Here is a 21,437-nt window from a genome sequence, read left to right on the forward strand (position 1 = left end):
TCCATAGGGATCAGATGTTTCCTTATTATGTGCACAGAGCACCTAGCTTAGTACTATTACAGTGGGGGAAAAAAAACCACAAAGAAAAGTATTACTTAAGCAAAGCACAACTTACATCATAGGCCTAAAAGTAGTTAGGTCAAAGTTTCACAATACAGCATAAGACATTATTTAAAAAACAGAATTCAAGTAAGTTCTGTAACTTTACAGATGCAGCTTTTAAATTCCAACTTGCAAAGAAAGTCATGCACTTGCCAAGCTTAAGTAATATCATTTGCTTGCTCTTGAGCAGAGCTGAGTATGACATTCAGTAACTATTCATATATGAATTACACATTCTGGTTTACGCTTAAATATGAAATGGTCACGTTTTAAACAAACAGCACAGTAAAAGTATTTTTTTGTATTGCATTACTTATGATTCTTTCAGCTTTACGGATTTTAGATTGCTCTATAAACAGTAAGTTCATATGATTACACAGTAGAAAAAGCTATCATCCATATGTTCTTATTATGAATTAATTGCTCACATCTTCATTCTGTGAACTGAATAAGCCCAGAAGCCTATGTAAAAACCCAGATGCTATCACTTTATTTAGCCTTACAAGAGTCTATATGCTTGCTTTAGATCTTTAAATACAATCTTGTGTTAGTTTTAAGCAAAGGATCTGTCACGCTATATCACTGTATTAGTAAGATTATACCTTAGTAAGTTCAGATTTCTTTTATTAAGACTACAAGATAAGAAAAATATTTATGTAGAGTTAACTCTAAGTAATAGATACATAATCAAAAATATTATTGTTGTATTTCATTTAAATGTAGCTGTGTTTGTAGATTCTGTACTTCAAGAGTACTGAAACTGTACAGTTGTCACTGCAGGCATTGTACTATGTAAGTAAAAAGGGACTTGCTTCCAAATGTCTACTTTTGACATTTCTTACATATTTCTAATAGTTTGCTTTCAAACATTTATTCTGTAGACTTCTTCAGAAAGGAAAAGAAACCTCATACCTTTGCCTTAAATGTGCATCAACGATAAGCAAAGTCCCCTTCAAGTCAGAAAAGTTTGATTTGACATCACTGGAAGAATGGAAATCTGTTCCTGTTTCCACTTGAAAAGTAGCACAGACACATTTCAGATAATATGCTGTCTCAAACAGTATCCAGTAAAATTTACATATCTTATTTTTCAGAAGTCTCAAAGTTTTTTGTTATATTTTGTTATATACCAAAAAAAATTGTTTTCAGAGAATTTTGAAGGGTAGCTTTTGTAAGCGGGGAAACTTAAGCTTTTCTGTATTTTACTTTCCTCTCCTTGGGTCATGAATAATTTTCATGTTGTCATTTCAATTAAATAATTCCCTGCCTGGTGGAATTATCTCATTTATTCACAGAGTATATTATTATGTAGCAGCCCTGATGAGTAGTTAATGAAACAACTCATTTCAACTGGATTGGGTGTTTTTCAAAATGGAGTGACATGTATTCACCTATACCTGACATTATACCTACCCTCAGTTAACTGATGTGAAACAACACAAGTGAATAAAACTACAAGAAATTTCCAAGTTATAGATAGCTGTGAACACAAGTAAGGGAAAGCAGATTATTACTTACACAGAAATTCATGTTGATAAGAATACGTTGATTAATACTATAAAAATTGCCACACAATAGGAAGCAGTGCCAAGTAAGAAATGAGCAAAATAAATTATTATATCAAACAATGTCCATAGTTAGTAGTGCTGTAAACACCAAGTACATAAGACAAGGCAGGAATGAGACTACAAAATGTAATGCCACAGTCTCAGAAGCTGTCTGTGGGACATCACAACTGCAGACAACTGCCAGCCAAGGGCTGGCTGGAGGCAGCAGCTTAATTCAGCTTGTAACGAGCAGCATTTTGTTCAAGCCACTGTCAGCCTAGATTTGGATTGACCAAGCTGCTGGAGTTTGACATTTAATCAGAGTCTGGAAGCTAGACTGGTAAAAGAAATGAGTGCTCAACAGGTTGCTGTGGAAATCTGTGAGAATGTCCTCAGTTTCCAAAAATCTGGTCTCGGCTCATATGACACAATGTCCCATCTCACCTTCTATTCTGTCTAGGGACTTGAAAGGAAAAGCTGAGTCTTTATTATCTCTCAGTTTTGCACATTACCCTGGGCAATGCCATTAAACAATTTTCTTAAATCTCAGCATTCCTCACTACCCAACTCCCTCTCAACATACAACATGAAATAAGCAACTATAACCAACAACATGTTCCCAGAAATTTCCTGACCAAAATCGCATCTCTAAAATCTGAAATTTCTTTACACTTTCAAGTAACAGATGCCACACTCACCTCCTACTCAGAATAAGGCATTTAAAAGTTAACAATGTACAAGTAATACAGTCACAGCTTTAAATTTCCTAATTTTTGTCATATAAACCTGCATCATCACCAGCCAGTGTGTAACTCACAACAGCCTTGACAAAAACATATAATAGAATTGATAGCTTTACAAGGCTCTCAATAAAATAAAACTACTTATTGAAGTGGCCACTTCATATAATGGAATTTTCATCACTGCACATAACATTAATGCAGCCAATTCATTCACTTCCTACATCTGGTTCTCACTTTCAAGTTGGACTGATATAAGTTGTAATGCATTCTGTCTGAAAGTTAAAAACAGATGCCTTCATGACTACTAAAATACTCCATTAAAAATGTTAACACCCTGTCCATGCTGTCTTGAGCTTTGAGATGTATTATTACTCATAGCTTACCAACTGTTTCAAATTTAGTTGAAATGTGAACAACAATTGTACATTCAGGCAGGTGTGACAAAGTTAGTTATTTTAATAAGAAAATCTCAGGTATTTAACTGAAACAATAAAATAGGATTACATTTATAGTATAAATGTGTTTATTGGCATATTTATAGCTCATAACACAGCATTTAAGTTCATTAATGTAGATCAATTGGAAAACTGATATGTGATCCATGAATAAGGAAGAGGGAAAATATTGTAATTTTAAATGAAGCTTAACATGTTCTTGATGTCTACAAGAATGAGAGCAGTAAATTGGTAGCAGAAGTCAAATATTGCTCTGCATTGCAGTAGGTCTTTTCATGGATATGATTTGGCCTGCCTCCCTCCAAAAATCATATAAAAATATGTTCAAAATCTATATTTTTATATTACTTTGCAGATTCTATTCTTCTTATGAGATAGATATGGATTTCAGAGTACATCTACTCTGCAAAATCATCCTTAATCTTAAGTGAGCAATTATATAGCAGCTTTTCATACGTCTTTTTCTATACCTGGGTAAATATTATGAACAGGCCCTGTGGAGTATCCCATGGAATTATCTGCAGTGTCATGTGGTGATAGGGCTGGCTGGAGGGTCTGGATTGCAAGGCAGTCATTCAGGATGTCCTGGCCAAGCTCTGAGCTTGATTGCAACTGAAACATAAGAGATAAAAAAACCAGAAATTATAACATGGGCAAAAACCAGGAAATAATCATAAAAATCCTCAAGACAGTGAAAAATTATAATGAAGAAATGTTGAGAGATTAGATAAAGAACCACAATCAGAAATCTTCTCTTTTAAATCCCGATTAACATCATCCTTTATTATAGCAGGCATTTTTTGAATCTGAGGAAAAAAATACTTCCAGATGCTTAACAAAACTGTACTCGGGACGAGGGCTATTTGTACAGTTAGGAACTGGGACAAATGGACTTCAGTGCATTCTCTCGTCATGCACTGCAAAAGAGAAGAGTGTCCTGGTTAATCAGTAAAGGAGATTTATCACGTGTCTGACATTGCTCGTATCAGCAGAGGGTATTATAATAAATAAAAATATTTACATGCTCATTTAATGCCCTGGCTCACTGCAGGACCAGAAAAGCAAAGGTGCTCATGGCACTGGAAACGAGGGACTGGGAAATGAGCAGCCAGGAGGGCTAACATTCAAGACAGTCAGGATGGAAGTGGGACCACTTTATATGGACCAAAGTTGTCTGAGACACCATTGTTAAACTGACTAGGACTATATTTGTTTTACATTACAGCTGAACTGATCTGACCATGAGTGCTGTGTCACTGCCACTAATCCCAGCTGCATGCATGGCCACTTGCCTGGTACCTGTTCCATCAACAGCAAGTCTGTTTATCTGGCTGATCCAGCAGAAAATTCACTCTGAAAACAATCAATAAACAAGTTCATAAGAAGAATTTTCCTTTGGATGAAACTGGATGAACAGTCTCACTCCAAGGCTGCAATAAAATACAGTAAAAAAAAAAAATTCACCAAACTAAAATAAGAAAAGGGAGGAAGCCTGCTGCAGCACCCTAACTCAAGGCTGTCTTAGCTGTAATGCCAAACTGTATGTTTAGGTTTATGGCAGATGGATGCTGCTCCAGGCTGCTGGCACTGATCCAGGTCCCAGCTTCATTCCTGATGTTACTGTTTTATATAACAAAAATTTGCCTGTTCATTACAACCATCATGGTTCATAGACTGGCGTATTCACTTAAAAGCATCAATAAAGGAGGGTGTGAGCTTATATGCATGTTGGACACTGCAGTGGCTGAGATGCCCATAAATATCCTGTCCTGTCCCCCGTGCTGGTGCAGAGAAAGTTCATGCAGCATGACAGACAGAAACCAGACCTGGTGCAGTAAGATTTGCTGCACTTGTGTATCAGAGTCCCAAGAAGAAAATGTCACAGATGCAATTGAGGTTTCTCCTCTCTTGTTTGTTGCCATGAGAGATGAGCAGGTAACAGTAACTAGAACATAACCTAGAACCTCTAAAAAACTCCTAGGGCGAGCAAGAGGAACAAGAAGAGAAATTTCTGTCCATCCTATACTCAGAAATTAATCACGGAATGGTTTGATTTGGAAGGCACCTTAAAGATCATCTCATTCCACCCTCTCTGCCACAGGCAGGGACACCTTCCACTAGACCAGGTTGCTTGGAGTCCCATCCAACCTGGCCTTGAACACTTCTAGGGATGGACAAATTAAGACATGGGATTATTCTGAATGCAACTGTAAAAAGACCCATTACTGTGCCACAAGATGCTGATAAACATTGAAATTACTTTTGATAATATGCACTAGTATAAAACTGTTGCAACAGAGCAGAGAGTTGGTCTTACCCATCATAAGCACCTGACACAAGGTAACTGTAGGTAAGAGATATTACACGGCCTGTGATACCTATGCACAGACTATGCATGTTGTAGATTATTCCTTCTCCTAAAAATTTAGTGAGTCATTATTAAGCCCCACTACCTTTGTGAGGTATATCTGTATTCTAGAATTGTATTGAGGAGAGCAGGGCAGGGAAGAGGGAGAAAAGGAGAAACACCCTGAAAAAAGCTTTTTCTTTATTATCCATATCTACAAACTGCTATAAGTACAAATGGTTCTTCCGGTGCAGCACGTATCATTGTCTGGTATCACACACTAATTATGCTGGGTTTGCTGCTATCACTAGTTACATGGCTTTTTCATAAAATTAAGTGGTTGTGAAATGAAATGTCAAATACCTCCTCATTCAAATTCTTATCAGTTACATTATTAATAAGCATTATGTGACTTCAAATGTCCACAGAATTTAATATGAAAATAATGATGAAAAAATTTGACTTCTATAGAAATCACATAGAATACAAATTCACAGAAGTTGCCTGCATAAAGTTGTTTATTCATGTACATTTTTGGCAAGAAACGGATCGATTTTCTGTATCAGATAGCACTCATATGGATAAAACAGTGTGTAAAACAGGGAGAGCTAACTATTTACATATTAGTTACAAGAATTAAGTAATTCTTGTAAAATAAAATAGGCAAACACCTATTTTACAAATTTTTCTATTTTGCACTGTTCGGGAGTTTTGTTTTGCATTCACAAATCCTTTGATATTTAGAACAAATCTATCACGAGAATCTGATAGATTTTCTGGCTTGACAAATTTTCTGGCTTGACCAATAGTGAATACTTATAAAGACAAAGAAATGCCAGGATTATCAACAGAAAAACAAAAACAAAGAAAGAAACACTATGAGACAGCTGTGACCTGATTTCTGAAGACAGTTCTTATTTCATGTATTGGCTATTGTTGATTGATATTTACAACCATAAGGGCTAGAAATACGTATTTTATAATCTTACATAGGCACACAGAATATAAGTGTATGTATTACAATATCTAAGGTTATGCTATTTTCTATGGCACCACGCCTGCCAGAGTCACATGGGCTTCATCTATCTTGCAAGGGCAGAAGGACTCTAGCCTGTAAGCTGTCAGGGCTGACCAGGAGGGCTCTAAACTAGGTTTGAAGGGGGAAGGAGTTGAAACCAGTCTCTCCAGAGATGAGCCTGAGGGTGGAAAGCCAGAGTTAGAAGTGAAATGAGCAGCACAGCTGAAGTGTATGTACATCAATGCACGCAGCATGGGTAACAAACAAGAGGAGCTGGAAGCCATCGTGCAGCAGGAACGCTACGATGTAGTTCCCCATCATGGAAACGTGGTGGGATGACTTGCATGACTGGAGTGCTGCCATGGGTGGCTACAAGCTCTTCAGAAGGGACAGGCAAGGTACAAGAGGTGGAGGGGTGGCTCTATGTGTTAGAGCTGCTGGAAGGCAGGAGGGCTCTTCAGAGGGACCTGGACAAGCTGGAGAGATGATCTGATTCCAACGGAATGAGGTTCAACAAGGCCAAGTGCCAGGTCCTGCACTTTGGCCACAACAACCCCCTGCAGCGCTACAGGCTGGGCACAGAGTGTCTGGAGAGCAGCCAGGCAGAAAGGGACCTGGGAGTTTGGATTGACAGGAAGCTGAACATGAGCCAGCAGTGTGCCCAGGTGGCCAAGAAGGCCAATGGCATCCTGGCCTGGATCAGGAACAGTGTGGCCAACAGGATCAGGGAATTGATTCTTGCCCTGGACTCAGTGCTGGTGAGGCCACACCTGGAGTACTGTGTCCAGTTCTGGGCCCCTCAGTTCAGGAAGGATATTGAGGTGCTGGAGCAGGTCCAGAGAAGAGCAACAAGGCTGGTGAAGGGACTGGAGCACAAGTCCTACGAGGAGAGGCTGAGGGAGCTGGGGCTGTTCAGCCTGGAGAGGAGGAGGCTCAGGGGAGACCTCCTCACTCTCTACAACTACCTGAAAGGAGGTTGTAGCCAGGTGGGGGTTGGTCTCTTCTCCCAGGCAACCAGCAGTAGGACAAGAGGGCATGGTCTTAAGCTCTGCCAGGGGAAGTTTAGGTTGGATTTTAGGAAGAAATGTTTTACAGAGATAGTAATCAGACATTGGAATGGGCTGCCCAGGGAGGTGGTGGATTCACTGTCCCTGGAGGGTTTTAAGACGAGACTGGATGTGGTACTTAGTGCACTAGTAACCACGGAGGTTGGATCAAGGGTTGGACTTCATGATCTCGCAGGTCTTTTTCAACTCAGTTCATTCTATGATTCGATGATTCTATATGTATATAATACGTAACTTTAGAATGACAAGATATGTCTTTAACTTACATACGATGAAATCTCCTGAGCAAGAGGTGGGTATTACATTGACTTGTGCAACTGCAGATGCATACTGCTAATTCAAATTGCCACTAAAAATACTACCATGGACCTTCTATAAGCCCTATCCAGGTAAGAGATGCTGGGAATAACTTTACTGTCCCCTACTGCAGGGTATGCATATGAGTAGCTCTTTAAGAGTAATTACTGTCATACCACTGGAAAAAGCAGAAAGCAAGAGAAGAGCCATTCGCTACTGCTTAGCAGGGCAGGACCAGAAACGGGTAAGCTTCCTTTAGCAGAACCAGCCATTAAATTACAGCTGCTTCCCAAACTAGGCACAACTTCTGGAAAACTCCATTTCCCACCATTACTGTTTTGTCTTGATAGAGACAGTAACCATGCTTTGGTTGCTGCGTCCTGTTTGCCATTTAAAGCTCATCCTCTGCCCAATGTTCTTCCAGATTTTTCCTCTGTACTATTAACAGGGGTGACATAAGCTGTGGCCTTTTTGGAACAAAACAGATGGCAAAACACAGACTCTGGTTCAAATAGATCTGATCAAGGCATTTATTTTTCCTGTAAAGACATTCAGGGTAAAAAACCACTCTATCTCAGTCAAATATTTTTTCATATTTCACAAAAGAGTTTTAACTGAAGCCAATGTTTTGCATTTTGACAAATGCAGGGAAATCAGTGCCATGTGAAGAAACACTGAATAGACAATGAAGAGATAGATGATTTTACAAATAAGCAAAACCCACCAACCATTCACTGCAATCACAGAATTTTATGTTCCGTTAAAAAAGTTATGAAGGAGAAACAATAATTGACCAGATCTAAATGATGCAGTCTGTTTCTTGCTTTAACACCAATGCATTTCTTTTCCAAACCAGACTGCAGACTTATCATCCAGCTGCAAAAGACAGATGATGCTCTGACTTCTGCATACATCACATCCCAGCACAAATCTCCTAGCATCATGGCTGCAATATCTCACAGCTCCATGATCACCTTGCTTCCCTCACAATCACTGAGCCAAGCACCAGCTACAAGCATGCTGGGACTGAAAACCTGTCAATCCGTTTTTAAGAACTGTGAGGTTAGAGAGTTACCTTGCTGAATGGTGAAATCAATAAGTGACAATTTTGCCATGCTGAGTGCAGACATTTTCTGTGTGCTGTAATGTAGCCTAAATTTATGGCTGACCAAAGTGCAAATTAACAATCAACTGCTCAGCTAACTTAAAACTTCCCTGTATGAAATATTGGTTCTAAATAACAGATTTTCAATTTTAATAGCTCAGTTTTATGGTAAACTTGTGAAGATTTGTATTTGTATGCTGGAAATAAAAAGAGACATTTCCACTATCACAATGGGGCAGTTTTTTCTAATACACAAAACAAATCACTGTCAGCCATGGTTTACAACTGTTTTATTTCTTTGACAACCAACTAATGTTTATCACCTTTCAGAACAATGGATGAAAATTCTGCTCCTGTAAGTTTTACATATGAATAAATAATTACCCAAGATTAAACAAAATAAGCAGAAGTAATTAGAAGGAAGTAAGATTATACAGTCTTCGGTTTTCAATTTCGTTATATTTGAGTTAAAATGCAGAGATGTGCTGTTGATTTGATGCATTACATAAATCCCGAGAAAATGTCTCTTTAAAATAAAAGATCATTTGTTTTATATATCTCTAACCAGTGAATGTTTTATCTGAGATCTGCATGTTTTTGTACAACCTGGCTAATTTCCTCAGCATTACTCCTGTACAATAGAAATCAGACACCATCAAGGAAAACATACAAAATGTGTGTTTATGAATACACTTAATCAGAAAAGAAGTAGTTTAGGATTTCTCTATTAGTTTGAGAAATCCTAAACCACACAAAATACAATTTCAGTAACTTCAAAATCTGTCTATGTGTATTCAGATTGACTCAAATAATTCTTCAGCAACGTCTAGACTCATTCAGTCATTCAAACATGCCAGTTTTGTCATCAAATCACAGCATTTTAAATCTTGCTTACATAAAAGCATGCTTAATGGACTACATATATGCTGTGCACCTAGCAGAGTATTTCCATAGATAACGGGGACATTAGTTATAGTCTATTTATTTTCATGTAGGTTAGATCTGTGCCTGCCATGTCTAAAACGAGCAAAAAATCCCTCTAAATATTGCTACGTTTCATTTCAAGGAATTGTTCTGTACAAGCTGCAACAGCTCTATAGACGTGGTTTTGTTTTCTTTATAAAACTAAGGTGACATTTCTGTTATTCACATACTCTGTCTATTAATTTACTAAGCACTACCTGTCAAGCACAGAACAAGTTAATAATTTTTATTCAATCTTATTGTCCGTAATTTAAGTTGGCATTGGGAGGAGGGACCATGACCTATCTAGAGCCACATATTGTACTACCTTTTCTGAAGAAGTAGTCAGAATATAATATCTGCTTGCATAGTTAAGAGTAAAATTATGTCCTGGTTGAATAATGACATTGGCAGTATACAGATGTCACCATGAGAAAATTACAAGTTCACTATGAAACCATGCTACATGACAGTATTTACTCATATTAGTTTTGCTTGCTAGATCCAGATCATCCCTTTACTCATACACATCAGCCTCAAGGTCCAGCGCTTTCTTGCACAGTACCAAACCTTTTTGACAGCAGACAATTAAACAGAGTCAATAAAAAGTGTCCCAGTTCTTGCCTCTGGAAACTACAGACATTTTGGGGCAAAGAACCAATGCAGACAGAAGAGACTCCTTGATAACTATTGTTTTCAGGGAGTTATCTGTGCAGGATTTCTAGATAGAAATGTTCTGTTAAGTGTCTACCACAGCTTTCAGACGTGTGTGTGCTATTTTTCTCTGCTTTTACATTCTGTTTCAATTAAATGTTTGGCCAGGAAAACACAATAAAAATCAAATTAGACTACCCTACATGAACAGTAGTGCTGTTAGGTTCTACGCAAGAACAACATTTGAGTTCAATACAAAAATGGCTTCTATCTTCATGTCTCAGCACGGATCAGGAAAACACACCAAAAGTGTTTTTCAGCATCTTGCACTAAAAATCAAAAGGATCTGGAAGCTAGACAATCAGCTAACTTTGGCAAATTTCAAGTCAAGAAGAAATTTTGATTTTGAAGCAATACTACAAAAAGAAAACACTGTTACATTAAGATTGATAACACTAAAATTAATTCTACTTTTATTATATATAGAACAGGTAGTTTTCTTTTGATTGGTATTATTCTAATTTGAGTACTTTTTTGGGTTATATCATTGCTAAAATGATACAGGACACAAAGAACATCACTTTAACAGGAAAAATTCCAGGTGGGACAGATATTAAAGGAAACCTTGAACAAAAAAATCAAACTGAGAATCTTCCTTTAAAGAAGGAAAGTACAGTTTGAGTGAGATGTATTGTAAGTTGCCCTTTTCTGAGATAAAAAAAGTTAGTTTGGCCATAGTTTTGTTGAAAATTGATTATCATTTTGCTCTACAGAACTAGAAAGCACCCCTACAGATGTTTGCATGCACACACACACGCGCACACACCACCCCACACACTACCTCTCTTCCTGTCCCATATCAGATTGTATCAAATCTGAAAACACTCAACTATCTTAACAGAAATATTATCTACATTACACCTAGGATCCTTTCTATTTCATAATTTTTTTTTTTTCGCAGTTCCGAAGAGGTTTGTAGCTGGTTTTGGTGTGAACAGCAACCTAATAGCTGAGCTGTGCCATTCAAAAAGCAGGAAGAAAATCACTCTTTTGTGCCAGACTGATTTGGGGATATAGCTAGTATATGATACTGCTAAACATCAGTTTTCCCAGGTAAATGCAGCCTGACAAAGAAACGACTTGTACTGAATAACTTGCTTTCACTTTCTGAAAATATATCTGTTTGGCAAATTTTCACTTCTTGAGCATAAAAATGTGTAAAATAAAGATGTACTTATCCACCTGGAGCTTCATTTAGCACAAATGTATTTTTCTCCCTGTCACAGATTACAAAAAAATTGCCAAGTAAACCTGTAGATAATATCAGCAATTGTTAGTTTACAGAAACAAAGATTTTCAGATTTCACATTTTTTTTTAAACTCTGCAGCATCCTTTATATAATACTGGCCTTGACTTTAAATATTTGATTTTGTGTGTATCACACTGAAATTTTATTTCATGCATGTACCAGCTCATATGTGAAAATACTCCTCCATTCAAAATATCTTGATTAGAGCCTAAGATTGAAAGTGGAAAAACACTACAGCTCCCCTAATAAGAGATCAAAATTATTAGCCTTCAGGCATAGGATTTTTACCCTTGCAAAGATTCCTCACGTCATCCCTGTACGTTTTCATTCACTGTCTTTGAGTTCTGTGCTTAGTGTGCTTCAATGGCAGGATGATGATGTGAAGTGCTGGCTAGGCTGGCACTACTAACTTTCAGTTTCTACTGCCTTCTATTTATTGTGGGGCATTTCTGTGTCAGGCTGGATTTTTTTTTGTTATTGTTAAAGCCATAATTCAGCTTACAGAGCAGCCTCATAAACAATTGTGCCAGCAGATGGGGCAGAGCTCTGCAGCACAGGGAGGAAACAAATGGGCAGATGAAGGCCCTCGTCATATGGGCCAGTACATCATTGCTTCAGGAGTGAGACTGAGGACTCCACAATCAGTATCTACCAATGCAGCTGCCAACACCTGTCTCCAGCAGTGTGAAATCTGCATAGGAACAACAGATGGAGAGAAGCTCTCAGCTTGGAACAGGAATACTCAATGAGGACAGTATTAAAGACTTGGGAAGGGTACTTGTGCTGCTATTAGGGTGGTTAACTGCAACCTCTTAGGCATCCTGTACACAGCCACAATCTTGCTTGCTCACATGATGCTCGAGTAGCATAATGGACATTTAAAGCCCAGACTGAAGTGTGACATGGTAATGAGAATCACAGAGTTACAGAATCATAGAATCATTTAGATTGGAAAACACCAGTAAGATCATCAAGTCCAAGTGTAAACCCAGTACTGCCAAGTCCAACACTACACCATGTCCCTAAGCACATTTGCAGGTCTTTTAAATCCCTCCAAGGATGGTTACTCAACCACTTCCCTTGGCAGCCTGTTTCAATGCCTGACCACCCTTTCAGCAAAGAGATTTTTCCTAATATCCAACCTCAACTTGCCATGGTGAAACTTGAGGCCATTTCCTGTCATCCTGTCACTTTTCACTTGGAAGAACAGACTAACCTCCACCTAGCTATAACTGCCTTTCAGGTAGGAGGCCTCCTTTTCATCCTCCTTTTCTCCAGGCTATACAATCCCAGCTAATTCAGATGCTCCTCACAGGACTTACTTTCCAGACCCTTCACCAGGTCCATTGCCCTTCTCTGGACACTCTCCTGGAGTGAGTGGCCCAGAACTGGACATAGGATTTGAGGTACAACCTCAGCAGTGCCGAGTACAGTCATAATTATTGCCCTGGTCCTGTTGGCCACACTATTGCTGATCCAGGCCAGGATGTCACTGGCCTTCTTGGCCACTTGAGCACACTGCTGGATCATGTTCAGCTGCTGTGAACCAGCGCCCCCAGGTCCTTTTCCATCAGGCAGCTTTCCAGCCACTCAGCACTTGACCTTGTTGAACCTCACACCACTGGCCTTGGCCCATCAATCCAGCCTGTACAGATCCCTCTGCAGAGCATTCTTACCCTTCAGCCAATCAACACTCCCACTAACTTGGTGTCATCTGTAAACTGAGGATGCACTCAAGCCCCTTGTCCAGATGATTGATAAAGATACTAAGTAGAGCTGGCCATACTGAGCCCTGGGGAACACCACTGGGTGTTCCATTCACTGCCACTCTCTGGGCCTGGCCATACAGCCAGCTTTTTACCCAGTGAACAATGTGCCCATCTGAGCCATGAGTAGCCAATTTCTCCAGGAGAATGCTGTGGGAAACAGTGTCAAGGGCTTTACTAAAGTCCAGGCAGACATCATCCACAGCTTTTCCTTCATCCAGTAAGCAGGTCACCCTGTCATAGAAGGAGATCAAGTTGGTCAAGCAGGCCTTTCACAAAACCCTAGTGGCTGGGCCTGATTCCCTGTTTGTCCTGTATATGCTATGTGATAGCATTCAGGATGACCTGCTCCCTGATCTTCCCCAGCACCCAAGCTCAGGCTGATAGGCCTATAGTTCCCTGGATCCTCCTTCCAGCCTTTCTTACACATGGGAGTCACATTTGCCAATCTCTATTCAACTGGGACCTCCCTGGTTAGCCAGGACTGCCAGTAAATGATGTAAAGTTGTTTGCTGGACTCTTTTGTCAGCTCCCTCAGTACCCCTGGGGGGATCCCATCTGTTCCCATAGACTTGTGAGTCTCTAAGTGGTGCAGCATGTCAGTGATCATTTTCCCCTGGATTGTGGAGGCTTCATTCTGCTTCCCATCCCTGTCTTCCTGCTCAGGGTGCTGGGCTCTCACAGAACAACTGGTCTGACAGTGAAAGACTGAGGCAAAAGTAGCATTAAGCACCTCAGCCTTTTCCTTACCTTTTGTCACTGTGTTTCTCCCTGGCATTCAATAAAGATTGGAGAGTATCCTTAGTCCTCCATTTGTTGCTAATGTCTTTATGGAAACATCTTTCATTATCTTTTATGGCAGTGGTCAGATTAAGTTCTAGTTGGGCTTTGGCCCTTCTAATTTTCACCCTGCATAACCTCACAACATCCTTGTAGTCTTCCTGAGTTGTCTGTCCCTATTTCCAAAGGCCAGAAACTCCCATTTATTTCCCAAGTTCCAGACAAAGCTCTTTGTTCAGCCAGGATGGTCTTCTTCTCCACTGTCTCCTCCATTCATCACATGGGGATGGTGTGCTCCTGTGTCTTTAGGATTTCCTTCCTGAAGAATGTCCAGCCTTCCTGGAGCCCCTTTCACTTCAGGACCACCTCCCAAATGACTTTCTCAACCAGTCTTCTAAAGAAAGATTCTTGCTCTCTCAACCCATGTTCATGGCAGGGAAGTGAAGACAGAAACAGAGAAAAGGATATTGTTTGATATCAGAAAAGGACCTGAATAATATGAAATGCTATGATCATGCACTGACAGCTGTCTACAGAATTTTGAGACAATTTGGATTTTTTTTTTTTTTTTGCCATGTGTGTACATGGTAGCAGGGTGACAGCATGTATGCCTTCTGGTGCACGTTTCAACACATCACCCTGCCAAAGCTCACAGGAGTATGAGCCCAGGACAGAAAGCAAGTGCAGAGAGGAATCGGGGTATGAAACAGCAAATGTTAGCCAGTAAGTAAAATGCACTAACAATCTCCTTGCTGTAACAACTGCCACAGCTGTCAGAGCACCATGAAAAAACCATGCAGGTTTTTGATGTTTCCTTCTCCCTGGCGAAGAGTTCTAAATGTGGTGATGGCAAAGCATATCCCCCACGATGGAGCTTGAGGGGCCTGCCTTGTGCATCCCATCACAGTGCACATCACTGCCATTGCAGCAGCTGCCAGGGGACAGGGGGTGTCAGCCACATCCAGTCCTCCATTGTTTTCATGGTCTGTTTTCCTGTTTCTCACAGGCCACACTCAAAAGAACTGGTCATTCCTAGTCTCAAAAGTTTTCCAACAAATTGTATGATTAAATTCCTTAAACACTACTGCCCATTCCTAATCCCTTTTTGCCAAAATCCCTTTCGGGAAAAATTGATGAACGTCATGGTGGCTGATTTATATTTCATTCTGAAAACAGGAAAGGATTAAAGCTGGGGATTAAAACACTTACCCTTTACTGCATTTTTTTCTGCAGAATATTTTCTTAGTTGCCATAGGCACTGCTCACTGACCCTTAGCCCCTGAATCCACTTCTTTTTGTATTAATGACATCTTTCAAGTGGACTCCATAGAGAACGAATGAAGGAAAATATCCTTATTTTCAACTGCTCTCAAAGCAAGAAAATAGATTTGCTTCTCTTTCAACCCATTCTCTCCCTTTTGCAGTTTAAATAGTGAACTATGAGTTTGAGTAAGAGCAAGGAAAAACTGGAAGAGGCAGAAGCAACTGAGCTCATACTGTAGGATATTTGCTCCCCATGAGGCAGATTCTCTCAAACAGAGTAGTTTCTCCAGATTAATAGTCACATAATAGACAATGTTACTGGTAACTAGCTTAATGCTTGAATAACCCGCTGAAACACCAATGATGTAATGCCCTAACCCTCCTTGGCTCCCTCTTTCCTCATCAATTAAATATTGAGTTAGAAAAAAAAAATTTCTTTCCTGTAAGAAACACAATAAGCATCGTGTCACAAAAAAAGTCAAGTTCAAATACTACAAAAGAAAGTAAATTAAAAGAAAAACTGGAAATACATTGTGAAATTACATAAACCAATGATACTACCTAAAAAAAAATCCCCAGACGTTGTTTTCTATTCATGTTGTTCACTAAATCTAAAGGCTGGTGTAAAATTTTGTTTGTTCCAAACTCTTTAAACAGATAGCTTCATTAACTGTGTGGTAAAATCAACATGCAGTCACAATAAAAAGTCTCTTCCTATTGTAGAACTGTAAAGCAATGTAAACAATGAACAATCAAGATGTGTGCAGCAGATGTATGTAAGAAGCAAAATCTCTGTATTATTTTGCCGAGGGAATAATATTTTTGCTGACATAGTCCACAAAATAGAAAGGCAGACAATCTCTCAAAACTTTATAGAAAATTCCATGGTAACCTGTAATGAAAACACTTGTATGTCTGAGTTCCAGAGAATACTGTTCAACAGGGCAATATCACATCTTTAAGGACTTATGGTTTTTCCAGTTTCTTGTTTTCACTGTAAGATGGACAGGTTTATATACCACACCTACAGGCTAGGCAGAGAAGTGATTGATAGCAGCCCCGAGGAGAAGGAGTTGGTGATGGTTGATGAAAAACTCAGCAGGAGTCAGCAATGTGTGCTCACAGCCCAGAAAGCCAGAAACCCTGGACTGCATCAAAAGGAGCATGGCCTTTTGCTCCTTCAAAAGGAGGGGATTCTCCCTCTCTGCTCTTGTGAGACCCTGCCTGGAGTACTGCATACAGTTCTGGTGCCCCCAACAGTAGAAGGACATGGAACTGTCGGATCAAGTCCAGAGGAAGATCACGAAGTTCACCTCCACTATCAAGACAGGCAGAGACAGTTGGAGCTGTTCACCCTGGAAAAGAGAAGGTTGCATGGAAGCCTCATAGTAGCCTTCAGGGAAGCCACAGAGGGACTCTTCATCAGGAACTGTAGTGATAGGACAAGGGGGACTCATTTCAAACTGAAAGAGTATAGGTTTAAATTAGCTGTTAGGAATAAATTCTTTACTGTGAGGGTGGTAGAAGAACTAAAACAGATTGCCCAGAGAAGTTGTGGATGCTCCAACCCTGGCAGTGTTCAAGGCCAGGCTGGTAGGGGCTTTGAGGAGCCTAGATGTTCTAGATGAGGTCTAGATGTTCTTTAAGGTCTCTTCCAACCCAAAACACTCTGTGATTCCATGATTCCATATAAAGTTGTCACAGTTTGATTTGTCCAGCGCCCCCCTGGGGCTGGAAATGGTTAATCCCAAGTGAGTTTCTGATGCAGAGCCAAAGCTGCAATACACCTCTGTGAAATTAGCATATTACACAAATCAGAAAAGAAGACCGGATTACTTAGCTGGAAGGAGAGGCAGTCATGCCCTGAAAGGCCACATGTTAGAGAGTGGGGTCAGGGCCTTTGCCCCCCTGGCCAGGGGGCCAGGAGCAGCACAGCAGCTGAGTGGAGCCCCCCCTGAGGCTGGTGATCGAGGGGAACTCTGAAAGAATCGGGGAGACCCCTGCATTACATCTTTTTCCCCCTCGCAGTGAGGGAGGGGGGGGAAAGAGCTGAGCAGAGATGGTTTTGGGGTAATACTGAATTAAATCCCCAGAACCCTCTGTCCTCCTTGGGAAGGAGTCGTGGACTTCCAAACATGAAGGGAGTCCCAAAATGCAGCAGCAGCTAGAGAGAGAAAGACGAGACTAGAGCTCGGAGGCATCCTGCGAGCTGGACCAGGACGGACAGATCGAGGAACGTGGGGGAAGTGCCCCCCCCACACCCCCTTGCCATGTTTACAGTCGAGGCAGAGCAGAAGAGATCTGCTAGAACGTTTTCGGGGTAAGAACTGAACCGAAAGCCCCTAAAGCGTTCTGACCCGGGGAACTTGATCCGCCCGGGGAGAGGGACTTTCATGGAATGCCTGCACTCTGATAAAACCGTGGTGAGGCGAGCTTGTCCCTGCCCGCAGTCTGTGGGTGAGACCTTCGGTTGGAACCGAAGGGCAAAGTAGGGGTGAGAGAGAGACTCTTGCATTCTAATGAAGAGAGAGAAATATTTTCCAGCTATGATGAATTGGAACTGCTGCCTTGAAGGGGAGAGAATGTGCTGCCCTGAAAGTGAAAAAGACTTCTCCTTCTTTCCTTCTGGACTTCTACTGGGGGGGAAGGAGGGATGATCTATGTAAATACATTGTTTTACCATAGGAGAGATAGTTAGGATTGTTGTATATATATGTATTATAGTATTTATTGTGTTAGTAATAAATTTCGATATAAGTCCCCCATGCTGGTAGTTGTGCATGCCTGAAAACTTCTCTCACTCTTGAGAAAAATTATCGGGGGCTTGAAAATTGGGGTTTTTTTGGGAGTCAAATAACAACATTATACATAACAGGGCTTTATGAGAGAATAAGTGAACTGTTAGAAAAGAAATATAAAATGACTAGGCTTCAGAAGAAATCAGTTAATGAAATCTGCCTCTAAAGGTGGAGATTTTATATCTCCTTTTTGATAATATAGGGATTGCTCAGTGGGAGAAGAGCAATGCCTGTAGGATCTTTACTAGCAAGGTGGCTTCTGTAAAGCCCTCTCAGTTCAGGTGGGAACCCTTGCCAAAATCAGCACAGGTCACTCTGCAAGGTAATGCCAGGAATGGCTTTGGCCAGATGGTCTATATCCTTATCCCACTATTTTCAACATGCTCCACACCTAGTGTGGACTGCTCTGCTCTACAACTAGCATCTCCTACAGTCTGAAGTGGGAGTGGATATGGCTGAGGTGTCATACTGCCTGCTTCATTTCAGCAGTGCAGTCTATCAGTGTTTTTCTCATTGTAATCAGGAAAAGTATTCTGAAATCCTCCTGCCATTGCTAACTGATTGGTTTTTGAAAGAGCAATAAATGCAATGTGGAAGAAATCATGCACAAATACCACTAGGATTAGAGAAATCCTGGGTTCCTTCTGTCCTTTATTCCCCAACAGCAACACCTGAAAAAACCTCTTTCCAGTCAGATATCACAGGAACAAATATCGGAAGCATTTCTTCAAATATTGGAATCTGTCTTCATTGGGATAAGGTTATGACAACTCCCCAGAAGTGACTTGTTCAGCCATCATTTTACAATTGACCAATCTGTATCAAAAAGGAAGATTATTAGGCAGAAATAAATCTCTCTTGAAGTCTGTGCACATATCCCTTATCTCCTGAGGTATCACAATCCCCTTCATTCCTTAGTGAGTTGGTAGATGTACCACATAAATTACAATTAAAAAAACCTCCATCAAATCTAGACAACTTTCAGAAACATTCTATGGACTGACTTTTCCAAAGTTATGCATCCATGATATTTGCTTTCTGGCAGAGACAGTACAAAGATTTTATCTCAGAAAAATAGACACAATTGCTGTGTTAGAGTAAGACTAAGTACTAACCTAGGAGTATCACTGATGATGTTATGCATCTGCTGAGGCATTAAGCCATTTGGACAGATGAATCCCTGCATGGTTTCCTAAAGACCCATTTGAATGAGCTAAGATAATGCAGGTTTCCAGGACAGAGAGCTTTCAGATGGAATCGTCAGGTAATCATTCAACATCTCAAAACTTGTCTCAAATCTTGTTGTTCAAATTAGTTATGGATAAGACATATTACACAGTTATCCATAACTAATTTAAACAATAAGATCAAAGATATGGTCTGGTCACTATTAAAACTGCTAAAGTATCAAAGGTTGATCAGTTGAAGGAGGAAATTATTTGGTATAAACTATCCTTCAACACAAGGTCCAGACTAAGACTTTTGCAATCCCTTTAGCTGGTATTGTTCACCTGAAGTGCTGAAATTATCTTTTCCTTTTTTTTTTTTTATAAAGATGCACTTAACTGGTTGTATCCTTATTGATTACACTTTAATTAAATGGAAACAATCTTTAAGTCTTTGTGTTTGTTTTTTTTTTTGCAGGATGCTCTGTCTTAAAGAACTATTAGACATGACAACAGTTGTTCACTATTATAATTATGGATAAAATTAAAACTCTATCTAAAAGTATAGCCATTGCATTGTTCAGATGATAGGTCAATATTACTGAACTGATCTTGTCCTCGCCAAACACCTGTACTAAAACTGAGCAATCTTTTGTCCTTTCTGTATTATCTCTTACCTGTTTGAAAATGCACTTTTTTAAAAGAGAAAACCTTTAAAAAACGCATTAGACATTTCAGATATTCATGATAAGATCTACACAAAGCCAGCGGAGAACCCATTCCATTCTATTTGCTGTGGGGCTTGCACTGCAATACTTGAAAGTGAACTAAATATTTTCTTTAGATTTACAAATACAGACTTCTTCAGCATGACTGCTAGAGAAATAGCAAATTATTTTCATGGTATACCTGTATGGAAAAGAGAATGTTCTTATACTTGTAGAAGGCTGAGTGCTAGCTCACACAAAAATGGATCTTCAAGAAGAACATAAGGGTAGTATTCACTTTCTGTACTGATTTCAAGTCACTGGATCTCTCTTACAAAGAAGGCTGAGAGAGCTCGGTCTGTTCAGCCTTGAGAAGAGACAACTGAGAGGGGGCATCAACAATGCCTATAAATATCTCAAGAGAGGGTGTCAAGAGGATGCAGTCAGGCTGTTCTTAGTAGTGCCAGGCAATAGGACAAAAGGCAGTGAGCAGAAAGTGGTGCACAGGAAGCTCCACCTGAACGTGAGGAAGAGCTTATTTACTGTGTGGGTGGCTGAGCACTACAACAGATTGCCCAGAGAGGTTGCGGACTCTCCCTCACTCAAAATATTCCAGAACCATCTGGACAGAATCCTGCGCAATGTGGTCTAGGATGACCCTGCTTAAGCAGGAGGTTGGACCAGATTATCCACTTTGGTCCCTTTCAACCTGACCCATCCTGTGATTCCGTGCAGGCTCCAGATTTTGTTGATATATTTTATAATTTCATTTTCACTGACTTCAGTAAAAAGGCTTACAAACTAAAAGAGCTACGGAATCTTATTTTTGAGCACAGTATTATCAGTTCACAGATGAAAGACATTTGCTGTTTACTGAAAACAAAGAGTGTAACCAACTGAAAATAAGCTTACTTGTTTAGTCAACTTACAAAAAAATCTTGTAAGTTTGTTGTCCTTTCAAAGTTGAAATGAGGACAAGATTAAGAAGAGAACAGGTTTCAAAAGTAATTGTAGTCCAGGGACATGTTGTACATTAGCATTCTTCTCAGCATCACTTTAAGCTCTCATTTTGGGTACTATCCAGTTTTCTGTCAGTGACTTCCCTACTTAGAAGGAGGTCCATCCATCTTCCTCATGGGAAGATGAAATCCTGGCAGAGCCAGCAATTTTTCCTTTTTAAATTAAGATAATAAGCACTGCTTTTTATCCCACCAAAATATTTTAAAAGTACAGACTGAATATTATAATGCATAGAGATTATACCTAAAATGTATATAAAAACATTTTCAGCATCTGTTCCCAGGTATTTGTGTGATATTTGTGTACATGTTTGCCCTCATCTTTATGAA

The 21,437-nt window shown here is 39.9% G+C and overlaps 1 protein-coding gene across 7 annotated transcripts in view; it reads right to left on the bottom strand.

Annotated features, from left to right (window-relative positions):
* Window positions 1-21,437, bottom strand: part of GLIS3 (GLIS family zinc finger 3) — a 157,128-nt gene that overhangs the window by 18,880 nt on the left and 116,811 nt on the right. For all 7 annotated transcript variants that reach the window (XM_064642391.1, XM_064642393.1, XM_064642395.1 and 4 more), the window contains one exon: window positions 3,318-3,459. In XM_064642391.1, coding sequence (XP_064498461.1) covers window positions 3,318-3,459 — 142 coding nt within the window. The remainder of the gene's footprint in view (window positions 1-3,317; window positions 3,460-21,437) is intronic.

This window comes from Pseudopipra pipra, chromosome Z (assembly GCF_036250125.1).
Source record: "Pseudopipra pipra isolate bDixPip1 chromosome Z, bDixPip1.hap1, whole genome shotgun sequence".
Lineage (NCBI taxonomy): Eukaryota > Metazoa > Chordata > Aves > Passeriformes > Pipridae > Pseudopipra > Pseudopipra pipra.